At 36.7% G+C, this 12,591-nt stretch overlaps 1 protein-coding gene across 2 annotated transcripts; it reads right to left on the reverse strand.

Annotated features, from left to right (window-relative positions):
* Nucleotides 1-63: 63 nt before the first annotated feature.
* LOC117384176 (carcinoembryonic antigen-related cell adhesion molecule 5-like) lies at nt 64-12,581 on the reverse strand. 2 transcript variants are annotated; one of them, XM_033981460.2, is made up of 10 exons: nt 12,460-12,581; nt 11,949-12,269; nt 11,010-11,291; nt 4,990-5,256; nt 4,459-4,731; nt 4,135-4,386; nt 3,354-3,456; nt 2,901-2,935; nt 2,780-2,820; nt 64-1,808 (listed from the first exon to the last, which is right to left on the reverse strand). In XM_033981460.2, exons 1-10 carry the CDS (start codon nt 12,503-12,505, stop codon nt 1,593-1,595), a joined length of 1,836 nt encoding a protein of 611 aa, XP_033837351.2. In that variant the 5' UTR covers nt 12,506-12,581; the 3' UTR covers nt 64-1,592. The 2 variants fall into 2 exon arrangements, with proteins under 2 accessions (XP_033837351.2, XP_055083883.1); XM_055227908.1 differs by having other exon boundaries at nt 939-1,808; nt 2,901-2,932.
* Nucleotides 12,582-12,591: the final 10 nt, after the last annotated feature.

The raw sequence follows: 12,591 nt of genomic DNA on the forward strand, positions 1-12,591 counted from the left end.
ATGTTTTAATAACTTTATTGCAAGGACAAAGGTTCACTTACAGTACACATTACTGGAATAGGTGGCTATATAAAATATCTCTTGATGAGAAGGTGAAAGGTCATTGGCTTTTGATAGGAAAGTTATTTATGATAAAAGGTAGTTACAGCAACGCTCCATACTTTCACCTGCACTTCACCAAACATTAACACTTTATGGCACTTGTGAATTTGTGGATCTGTTCTGTTGTACACCTTTATTGACATTAGAAAATACCCTGCAACCTAATTTGCAGTCTATCCATTTGATTCACTTTAAATTGAATAAAGTGTTCATAACATAATTCATTGCACAAACCAAAAAACTTTTTACACTTTTTACACTGACACACCTACAGTATGAACACTAGATGCTGCTGTTTCTCACGCCAGTCACTTTGAACAGACTTTATCCAAAGTCCACTCTCTGCTACGACATGGCTGAATATTTAACCATCTACATCCAGTTGGTCTAACCGTAACTCATTGAGTCATCTGATGTGTTCACGGAAGTTAGTCAACAGCCCACGCTCTGAGGGGAAGAGCTGTTCTCTAAAAGATAACCTATGGTCTAAAAACACGGAAGTTTGTAGATTGTACCTTCACAAAAAAGTATTATTTTGTTCGATAAGCAAGTTACATGCACTGAATTTAATCAGAGCTATAACTGTAATCTACTTACTTTTATTATTTGCTGGAAGTTGAACTGTTGGCCTTTTTTATTCCTGCTTATCTCATCTTAGTGATCACTGACACCTCCTTTTTTCATTTACACAAGAGATTATTAGGTCAAGATGATTAGACACACAGTGCATTTTGTCACAATCTGATATAAAGCTTTGTACACTGAGAATGAGAAAAGGCTTTAACATGTACTCAATCTTTAAAAATCAAAACAAAAATAAAAGATAAATTTTTTTTGCATTTATTCAATCATAGTCTTTACATATTTTCTGTTTTAGAATGACTTGGTGCACACAAATAAACCATGTGCTGCATCCTGACACTGGTAAAATACTTATCCTTACACTCCTCAAGGTTGAATTCAGATTAATCCCAGTTCACTTAGCAAGATAAATGCCCTTTAAACATTCTTCAATTTGTAAGTGAGACATCTGCTTAATTATTTATTTGAGAATGTAATTAATTATAACATTTTGAAGTAAGTTACAAACAAAGACCACACACATTAAAACCCTGAATAAGTCGAATTAAGTTCACATGGGTTCAAGTGGGGAGCTGCACTGCAGGTCACAATCATAAAAATCACACAAAACAAAAACAAAAACAAAAACAAAAAACAAAAACAAAACACAACAATATTCTATCTAAGGAGTGTTAAAATTCAAACCAACTCAAGTAAAATGCTGCCTGACTCTAATTTGCATAATTCCATAGCCTTATATAAAGGTCTATTTACAGACAGTACATCTGGTTTTATAATGCATGGGAAAATGAAAGCCACCTCTTGTCTCATTTGTCTGACAATTATTAACCAGCTACAAACTCAAGTCCAATCGCCGTTGCTATAAACATCACTGAGTCTGTTGACAAAAGAAAAACTCTGAGGTGATGTCATTTCCTGCGTATCTCAGCGTACTCTGTGCCTGTGGTCGGGGGCATAGGAGGGGGTCTTCTCACTCTCTTCACGTGGTCGTTGTAGGTCGGCAGTCTGGAAGCTGGTTGATCGTTTCTTTTTTGCACCTCTGCATATTCTGTCTGATTCGGTGGAGATAGATGCACCGCGCCACCATCCTTTCTGACAAACTTGATGTCGGCATAATTCACCTCCTAGAATAAAAAAAAATACAGAAGAAAAATTAAACAAACTCGTCGGCATAGAAACAGTCATCATTTCAGGGCTGCAGCAAATAAAGGGATCAATAATAAGCGATGGACTGCTAATATAGGCCTATTAAGCCTTATTTAATAATCAACACTCACAGTTTTGAATAGATTTTGTTTAAGACACAGAAGTAAAAAAAAAAAAAAAAAAGTGACTTTGAAGAACATTTGTGTATATTTTCTTGCAAGAGGTCCACAAATGGCACATTTAAATTGAACTAGTAGAAAAAAAAGAAAACTAAAAAACCCAATAAGATAAACTGTATAAAAAAACAGGATGAAACAGTCTGCAAGAGCTTCTTTTTTTCTACAAGTTACATTTTTTTCACTCACATTGACATATTTCTCTATTCAAAATTGACATTTGATTAACAGCTCACACAAAATCTAAAAGAGGTAAAGTTTTCTTACACAAAATAGTAGCCCAGCAAAATGCTGTTTTACTTTCAGAACTGATCAGGTCTCTGACACACTACACCTTTAAGTGTTGTATTCTTCAGACAGTGTCTGGATGATGTTTAGATAAGTTTATAAAACTGATGTGTTTATATTTTAACCACAAAATGTAAACTTTTTACTTTGTTACTTTTCATAAATCTGACAAAAGATTAGCCAGATTTATCAAAAGTTTCAAAAAAGTGCCAAAACAACTGAAAAAAAAAAAAAAATTAATAGGAAAAATCTATTTTAGACCAAATATTTAAATTCAAATTAAGCAGCTGTGCCTAGAAATTACTCATAATTTATCATTAGTATCTACATTGTCAATTTCAACATTCTTTAAAAAAATCCCAAACAGTGAAATTAATATTGTACAGTATATGATATAATACTGTCTATAATACTAGAAATAAAAATGTTCTCATCGTCCAATGATTTTTATTCATATTATTATGGCATTATTATGGATGTCTTACCTGATTTTGTGCATATGCAGAGTTGTCCTGACCTCCACCATCTTTAAGATAATAAAACACAGACATGAAATGATTAAGTGATCAGGAATTGTAATGATTTCACATCTATGTTTGTCCTTACCTGTTCGAGAGTTTGACTTTTCCCCCAGCTTTCTACTTTTGGGAGAGGATAAGCATTAAGTCACTTAGTTGTAGCGCACTGTTACAATACTAAAATTTCAAACTCAGACGTGATATATATATACACATACATTTTTTTACAATACAATGCTATTCTCAACACAAAGAAAGTCATTTCTGAAATATTACCATGTTACCACCTTTTTTTATTATTATCATCCTTTCTTTCTTTCTCTTATTAACTTTCTAAAACTATTAAGAACAGGTTCAAATCGGTCCTATTTATGTCATTTTTTACGTGTCTACATGAGTATTGAGATTTGATGCTACTTTCAGGACTGATGTGTGGTCAGTTTCTCAAAAGTGTTGGTCCAGTTCATAATAATTTATAATTTACATAGATTCGATCGTATAACACAGAATTAAACATGATGCCAATGTTTATTCTACTTACTTTTTCCTGAGGAAGAAAAACACTCCAGCAAACACAACTAGAGCAAGTGCAATACACCCAAATACTATTCCAACAATGCAGCCTGCCGAACAGCCACTGGGAGCTAAAGAAAAATAAACAACTTAAACAATCTGATTCACAGCTTGCAACTGTAGATTGTAGTTTTTAAATTTTCTTCAAAATGATCATTTACTAAACCAAGTCAGACAAAACCAAACAGGGTTTCACTGTTTCACGACCTAATCTGGTCTGAGTAATCTAAAACCAATGTATATATCTCAATGTGGTTGTAAAAATAAATACAAAAAAAAAAAAAAAAAAAAAAACATATAAAATTTACACATTACTGATTTCCAAGCAGCTAATGTCTGTGTTTTTGAAAATCTGATCAAAAATCTAGACCAACATCACACTGGATATCTATAATGTATGTGAGTGGTCTCTATATTAAATCTGTACAGTCCCCACTCTCTTCTGAGACACTTTTCTATGTTTGAGTGCAAAAAACAAAAACAAAACAATGTTCTACATTGTTAGATTTTACTGCATAAAAATAATTAATGTTTGCTGTTATGTTTCAACCAAAGTTGTTTACCATGCATTAACAGCCTGTAGTAGTAGAAAAAACAAGGTTAAATGCTTGAGTCTGAATTAGAGCTGTGTTGAGTGTTTTGAGAAAGAGCCTGAAACAGTGAACTGATGAGAGATGTCCCATGCGGTAGAACTGAAAATGTGTTCAAATTAATGAAGAAAAATGTAATTCAATAGTAGAAGTCAATACCTGTAACAAGCAGTGTATGTGCTGCCTCAGATGTTTTCTTTGTGATTTCATTTGAAGCTCGACAGATGTACTGTCCACTGTCTGAAGATCCAGCCATGGATTTGATATATTCAGACGACTGAGTGAGAACAGTCCCATTCTTTATCCAGGTGTAGTTAGCAGCTGGTACAGAGTCACTAAAACAGGTTAATTTTAGTGTTTTTTTCACTTGAATCTTTTCTGGACCTGAGATTTGAACATTTTCTGGTCCATCTGAAAAATAATGTAAAGTTAATATTCTACAGTAAATGAATGAAACATAAAGCAGTTTGTCCTGACACTTACAGATTACACTCAGAGTGTAAACAGTTGTCTGAGTGCTGATGGGGTTGCTGATTTCACACACGTATTTTCCACTGTCTTTTCTGTTCAAGACTCTAAGGGACAACACTCGTTTTTGTTCATAAAATACAATGTTTTCAGAAGGATTTAGCTCCTGTTCATTTATCAACCACTTTCTGGTGAAGATGGAACCAGAGGCATCACAGGTTATATTCACTGAGGCGCCTTCGATTGGCTCATTGGATGATGACTCAACATGAATATTTGTGATTCTCCCTGTGAAAGAAAAAATAAATATCACACAAAGGCTTCCTCATCGGATACTGATATAAGTGGTGTGAAGATAAGATAAGTTACAGGAAATATTACAATATTGATATATGTTTGTCTTGAATTGATAATATATGTTTTGCAAATCACATTATAATCACATGCTCGCCTTGATGGATCAAGAAATTACAAAGGGTGGATTTTATGTCCACAGTGGTGCCAGGTAAAAATACATGAAGGACGTGTATAAAACTGCACGTTTACCCAGCACAGAGATGCTTGCAGGCTGAGACGTTGTATATCTCAGAGTTTTGTTGTTGAAAGCCTGACAGCTGTAGTTTCCACTCTGACTCGTCTGGATGGTCTTAAGTTCCATTTGTGCTCCAGTAAAAGACAATAACGTTCCATTTAAAAGCCATTTAAACTGAGCTGCAGGTCTGGAGTCAGCTGAGCAGGACAGAGACACGTCTGAGCCTTCCTCATAGTAATCAAGTAAAGGAGAGACGCTCAAAATGGGACCATCAGGTCCATCTGAAAATATCAAATATAAGTTACATTAAAACTGCAAGCAGTGATAAAGGCCCTCGCCACCCCTTGCGACCGCGGGCTAAATGCCTCATGAAGATCCTGCGTTCCCGCTTACATCGCCCCTCCCCCCCAAAACAGCATCTCAGTAATACTACTCAATTCATTACAAAGAGACCATTTATGACATTGTCACACCTGCACAATTGGAAATAGAGGTATGTCTTTATTGGCTTTTTTATTCAGTATGATGAGAGGAATATGTGTCCCAAATTTCAAGGGTCTATGACAAAGAAATTATTTTTCATCCCAGTTAACCAAAACCCATGTATTTCATTGATAAATGTCAGACGCTGCCATGGAAACACATTTGAAAATAGAGGTATGTTGTCATTGGCTTTTTTGTTCAGTATGTCAATAGGGATGTCCATGACAAATTTCAAATGTTTGTGACAAAGTAATTTTTTTTACCATTTACCATTAAAAAGTTCAAGGGGGCGCTGTGGAGCAATGTAATGTTTGACATATGTAAATTATATCTATGCATTCAAATCAAGATTTTGAACAAAACGTATATTAATGCCGGGAAATAGAAAACTGCATGTCTGAGTTACGGGCCATTTAAAGCTTCAAAAAATGTCTTTTTTCTTTGCAGGCTGGCCACACCCACATTTTATAACTTTAAAAAAATCAAGAGAGTAGCCTTCATTCTCACGTGGGTCTAGTTCATTTTGACCAATTTGCAGGTTTCTTGAATGCAGTCCTCGTTTCTGTGTGAACTCCGCACACCCGACTGGGCGACAGGTGCGTAGGAGGTGAAGCACTTGTCTAAAAATTAAAGAAAAACTCCCGCACACTGTCTCACTCTTAATGCAATTTTATTCCATACAACGTTTCGGTCGCTCTGACCTTCTTCAGGTATGAGGACAGCCCCTTCGCTCCCCTTATATAAATCAAGGGACCGCCCCCTATAGTTTAATCAACTAATGGTCGTAAGACACATGTATTCACAATCAGAACCCAAAAAACACCCGCAAGATTGTGCATAATTTCCCTTTACAAACGTTTTTTGTGAATTAAAATACATGGATAATAACCAGAAAAATATAATGATTATTACCAATCAGAAAAAATAGCAGATATATACTATATACCTTGGATTTTCGTAAAAAACAGCATAATAGACATAAATGACATAACTGACCCCTCCAAAAGGTTCCATTACATCTCCCTCATAACTCAGAGAGAGGGCAAAAAACAGTTCTACATATCCACATCACAACATTACATTAAACAACAGTTCATCATTTAAGCCCTTAGGACTAAGAGTTTGTAAAGTAAAAATCCAATAGGCTTCACGTCTCTTTAACGCGCGGTCGTGGTCTCCACCCCTCCGTGGAGCAGGCACCTGTTCAATCCCGCAGAAGCGAAGAGAAGACACATCATGTTTTAACAGGTTAAAATGGACAGCTACAGGAGAGTCCGCATCTTGGCGTCTTATCGCGCTTTTGTGTTCACTGATGCGGGTTTTTAGTTTTCGTGTGGTTTTTCCCACATATGCAAGACCGCACGGACAACGCAACAGGTACACCACGTGGGTTGACGCGCACGTGATGACACTCTTGATGGGAAACTTCTTTCCAGTACAAGGATGGCAGAAATGAGAGGTCTTGATGGTATTATGGCACTGTGCGCAACTGCCACACCTATAATTACCATTAGGAAGAGGGGCAATAAGAGTTTGCGCGTTTGGTGTATTTCTGCCATGAGAAAAGTTTGAATGTACCAAGGCATCTCTCCGATTTCTGCCTCTTCTATATGTGAACAGAGGTGGATCTTTGAATAATTGTGTCAGTTCCGGATCAGTCTCTAAAATGTGCCAGTGTTTCAAAATGACTGATTTGATTTTGTGGCTCTGGGGTGAATACACTGTATTAAAAATCGCAGAAAAACGTCTCACATTCACTGAGTCCTTGTTCGTTAAAAGTGCGTCCCTTGGTTTGGATAACGCAGCTTGATAAGCCTCCTCTATCCACGGTTGAGAATAACCTCTCTCCATGAATTTTGCCCTCATTTCTATGGACTTTTCTATAAAGTCCTGTGTACTCTGGCACACCCGTCTGAGGCGAAAAAACTGGCTTTTAGGGAGACCTCTTTTTAAGTGCGTGGGATGCGCACTCATGGCCAGTAGGAGAGTATTCTTGTCCGTAGGCTTTTGATACAGTGTTGTACTCAAGAGACCGCCCCTAATTTCAAACCACATGTCCAAAAAATGAATTTTCCTTTTGCTGTCTTCACTTGTGAATTTTAGATTAGGTTTAAAGTGATTCATCAAATTCACAAAGTCTGTTACCTGCTCATGATTGCCTTGAAAAACACAGAATATATCATCAATGTATCTGAAATATATCAGAATATTCTTGTGATAAGGGTTATGCTCAGGGTTGAAAATATACAGATGTTCAAAATAACCCATATAAAGATTGGCATAATTAGGTGCGCATATCGTGCCCATGCTTGTACCTGACACCTGTTGGTAAAATGTCTTATTAAAACTAAAGTAATTGTATTTCATGACAAAAGTCGCCAGATTCAGGATGAATTCAGTGGGGGGCTTCTCAGACAGTTCACGCGTTTGTAGAAAAAAGTTCATTGCGTCCAGCCCCTCCTCATGTGGGATGTTCGTGTAAAGGCTGGAGACATCCAGCGTGAGTAAATGCACATCTTCAGGGAGGTCTGTGACTGCCGATATTTTATTAATAAAATCGGTAGAGTCTTTTAAATATGCTGGTAGTTTTTGTACATGTTCTTTTATATAAAAGTCCACATATTCCGATAAAGGAGCCAATAACGAGCCAATCTGTGCTACAATAGGACGGCCCGGAGGATTATCAATATTTTTATGTATTTTTGGCAGTGTGTAAAAAACCGGTATAATAGGATTACTGCAACACAAGAACTGGAACTCCGATTTGGTCACCCACTCACGTGATAATGCAGTCTCCAAGTACTGGAATATTTCACTCTGAAACGCTAAGGTGGGATCTGCAGGCAGTCTTTTATAATAGGTGACATCAGATAGCTGTGAGTGTATTTCTGCTTCGTATTTATCCGTGTCTTGTATGACAATTGCGCCCCCTTTATCCGCTGGCTTTATTATTATGTCTTTATCATTCATTAACTCATGTAACGCTTTCTTTTCTTCCTTAGTTAAATTATCAGTATAATTATACTTATTTTTGCATAGATCCATAGCATCTCGTTCAACCAATCTACAAAATGTGTTAATGGAAGGATTTGATACTTGAGGACAGAAAATGCTTTTTGGTCTAAAGGGGGTCATAGATTCTCTTGAAACATTTTGATGTCTAAAGAAATATTTTAACTTTATTTGTCTAAAACATTTAAACAAATCAATCTGTAAATTGAAAGCATTCACAGGTTTCTGAGGGACAAAGGAGAGACCTTTCGATAGAAGAGTGAGCTGTTGTTGAGTAAGCTCTTTTTTCGAAATGTTCGTTACCGTGTCCTGGTGTGGCTCCGTGTCCAGGGACGTTGTCTTTGTCTTGCCGCCGCGTTTTCCCCGTCTGCATTTCTTTTTTCTCTGTGGTGTCGTCTGGCTAAAAAAGAAGAAGAGGGCGCTGAAGACTCCCGGGATGAGTATGTAGAATCACTCTCCAGTGTAGAATCCTCGGTGTCCATGTTGGGTCTGCGCCAGTCTCGCCTCGTTTTACGCGTCCCTGCTGCAAAGGTGGGATCCGTGCGCATTGGTCCATCATCTCTTTGATCCACACGGCGCTGGTTTCCCTCGTCCCATTTGTACACCTGGTTTCTTTGATAGTCCTCTGTGTCTCTTCTGTACTTTCGTATTTTCGATGCCTGCAGAGTCTCTTGGTATCTCCTTATGTTCTCCGTCATTACAAGTTCCATGTCCTTAAACATGTCTCCAAACTTTCTTTTCATCTCCTCCTCTTGTTGCTGGATTTCCACTTTTAGTTCTTGGGCTTCTTCTGTGACTTTCTCTATTACTAGAAGCATCAAGTCCAGGGAACATTTATTGAGGATTTCACTCCAGCGTTTTACGAAAATCCAAGGTATATAGTATATATCTGCTATTTTTTCTGATTGGTAATAATCATTATATTTTTCTGGTTATTATCCATGTATTTTAATTCACAAAAAACGTTTGTAAAGGGAAATTATGCACAATCTTGCGGGTGTTTTTTGGGTTCTGATTGTGAATACATGTGTCTTACGACCATTAGTTGATTAAACTATAGGGGGCGGTCCCTTGATTTATATAAGGGGAGCGAAGGGGCTGTCCTCATACCTGAAGAAGGTCAGAGCGACCGAAACGTTGTATGGAATAAAATTGCATTAAGAGTGAGACAGTGTGCGAGAGTTTTTCTTTAATTTTTAGACAGGTTTCTTGAATGAAAATCCGAGGCGCAAAAAATTCAAAAGTGAGAGAAAAAATTTTGAAAAAATGAGGTTCCGCCCACAATGGCCGACTTCCTGTAGGGTTTAGTTTGGAGTCATAATATAATTTTTTACTTGCCTTGATATGTTCCATGTTTTTAGCATAAATTCATTTGTCTATGATAAAAAAGGTCTCCCGTAATGTATTTTGATTTTTGAGGTGGCGCTATTGAGTCATTTTGAAACAAACATTTTTTTACCCATGACAATACAAATTTTTTTTTACCAACCTTGAATTTTAGGCCATAGTTGGATTAGTGTAGAGCATATATTTAGTCTACAACAAAGTCCACTACTCTGAACTCCATTAATTTCAATGACACATTTATTACGTTACCACGGTAACATAGTTGCAGATAGAGGCTTTTTGATCAGTATGTCAAGGAGGTTGTATGTGCCAAATTTCAAATGTCTATGTCAAACTTTGTAAAAAAAATAATAATAATAATAATAATTGGGGTTGTTAGAGGGCACTACCGAGTCATTTTTCAATATTTTTAAGTAGGAATTTCAAAAAACTTGATCTTGAATTTTGGGTCCAATAAAATTGACTTTTTGTTTACGTTCAGGGGGTCAAAAATGGCCTCAAAGCGGCATGTATAATAATAATAATGGAATTTTTTTTTCCACCCATTATTTTTCTCCTAAACCATAAAAGCTACAGTCATGTGACTTTCTAACATTGTGCCCCATCACAAATAAGGCCCCTGTGAATTTTTTAACAAGTCCACGACAAATCGATTGTCTTCTGTGAATTTTTTAAAATAGAACATGAAGAGGGCGCTAGAGAGCCATTTTGTGAAATAGTGCCACGATTTGCGTATCATTGTGTTAAGCTCACAAATATGCATAAATGCTGTATTAGTGTTTTCCCAACAAAAAATGTGGGAAAGAGAAATATTTTATTGAAATATTCAAAAACTTGCAATTTTTCTGATGAAAACTGTGTTTGGAGATGTCCTGAATGCGAGGGTGTGCACTTTTTTCCAAGTCGGGCTCCCATTGGCCCCATGAAAATCAAAGTTTGAGGTGGCACTACCGAGTCGTCTTTCGTTATTTTTTCTCGGGGACTTTTGTGACAATTAGAGCTCGTCGAGTTCTAATTTTTGACACCACTCACTGCCATGTCGGGGCGTGTTTACTACTTGATTTTTGCCATTTTCCATGCTCCGGACGTGGTTTTAATGAGTCCCTCGCCGGGATGTTGTCCCAGGCTCGGGCCTAGTTAAGTTAGACATGGGATTGTTTGTGTATTTTAACTGTAGACATCTTTTACTCACAGTTGATGAAGAGTTGTTCTGGGTCACTGATGCTGCTACTGACAGGATTAGACACTTTACATGTGAATGGTCCCTGGTCATAGCGCCCCACAGTGGTTATAGTGAGAGTTGCTCCTCCATCAGTGAGGTGCACTCTGTCACTGGCTGTAACTTCAGTACTGCCATTTAACCAGAGGAAAGTTGTCGAATTGGCCCCATCAGCAGAACAGGAGAGAGTCACAGAACTGTTGAACTCCACTAAGTCTGAGCTGTTGACTGTGACTCTCACATTAGACACTGGCTCTGAGGGGAGCAAAATGACAAAAGAGTTAAATCAAACCCACAAAAGAGAAGGTAAAGATTCTGCAGAGAAACAGCTGAAACATTTCAACAACACACACACCCACACACACATATATATCATAAGAATCAAATAACACAGGGTTATATTTTTGTACAGAAAAATAAAATAACTATCGAAGTATATTTTACTAACAATTAATAAACACTGACATAGCAACTACAGCAAATGTTCCAGTCTTTTGACTGATCATACGGAAGGATTTGTTGTTATATAATTCTGAGCCTGATTTATTAAGGTTTTACAATACATTTTCGCACCAAACTTCAGTAAGGTCTAGTTATTCAAATACTAAATAAGGTCCAAAACCCCCAATATGTCAAAAAAAAAAAAAAAAAAAAAAGCAAGAAATGTAATAATGGCTCTATCCATTTTAACCTATAACATTTCTAAAAAAAAAACCAAAAACATGTTTTTTTTTTCTTAGATTAGTAAACTAATGAAAAAGTTTTAAGTTGGCATCTCTAAATTTTATATTTTTTCATATTCACCCACAGTGTCTCTCCTTAAATATTTAAATATATGTCAGTTATATTGTTGTCAAACCTTAGTGCTCTTACATTAATACATAAATGTAATCATACAAAATGTATAATTACCATAAACGTTCAATAAAATGGATCCAAGTGTTGGTCCATCTCCTGTTACTATGTTAACACTGTACTGTCCAGTGTCACTAAGAGCCACGTTCCTGAGCTCCAGAGATCCAGTAGAGATGAACAGAGTGATCCTGCCTTCATACTCTGGACCAGTGAAGTTACCACCAGCAGCATTTGAACTGATGATATTTTTAGTGCCAGTTGACCAGGATATTGATATAAATGGAGTTTGTGTTGGAGCCAGTGATGTGGTGAACATGACTGTGCCTCCTAGAGCTGCATCCACAGAGTCAGGCAACACACCAGCTCCTGAGACTAAACCTGAAATGATAATTGTTGACAAATTAATTTTGGCATGTTATATACCACACTGTTTTGACCAGTATAGTATATGTAAACGCAAGGTTAAAATTGAGACAAACTAAGTTTCACAGAGTGTTTTAAGCTTTGCAATATACGTAATATTTCACCTAATCAAAACATTTCACTAGTAAAATGTAATTATTCCTACCCAAAAAGGCAACAGAAATCCCACAGAACACAGTGAGTAATCCCATTTTTGTTGTTTGAGTTGCATCCAAAGCCTCAGGAAATGATCAGAAGGCAGTTTGAACTCATGTACTCTGTGTGAGAAGTACATGAG

Source organism: Periophthalmus magnuspinnatus, chromosome 16, assembly GCF_009829125.3.
Source record: "Periophthalmus magnuspinnatus isolate fPerMag1 chromosome 16, fPerMag1.2.pri, whole genome shotgun sequence".
NCBI lineage: Eukaryota > Metazoa > Chordata > Actinopteri > Gobiiformes > Gobiidae > Periophthalmus > Periophthalmus magnuspinnatus.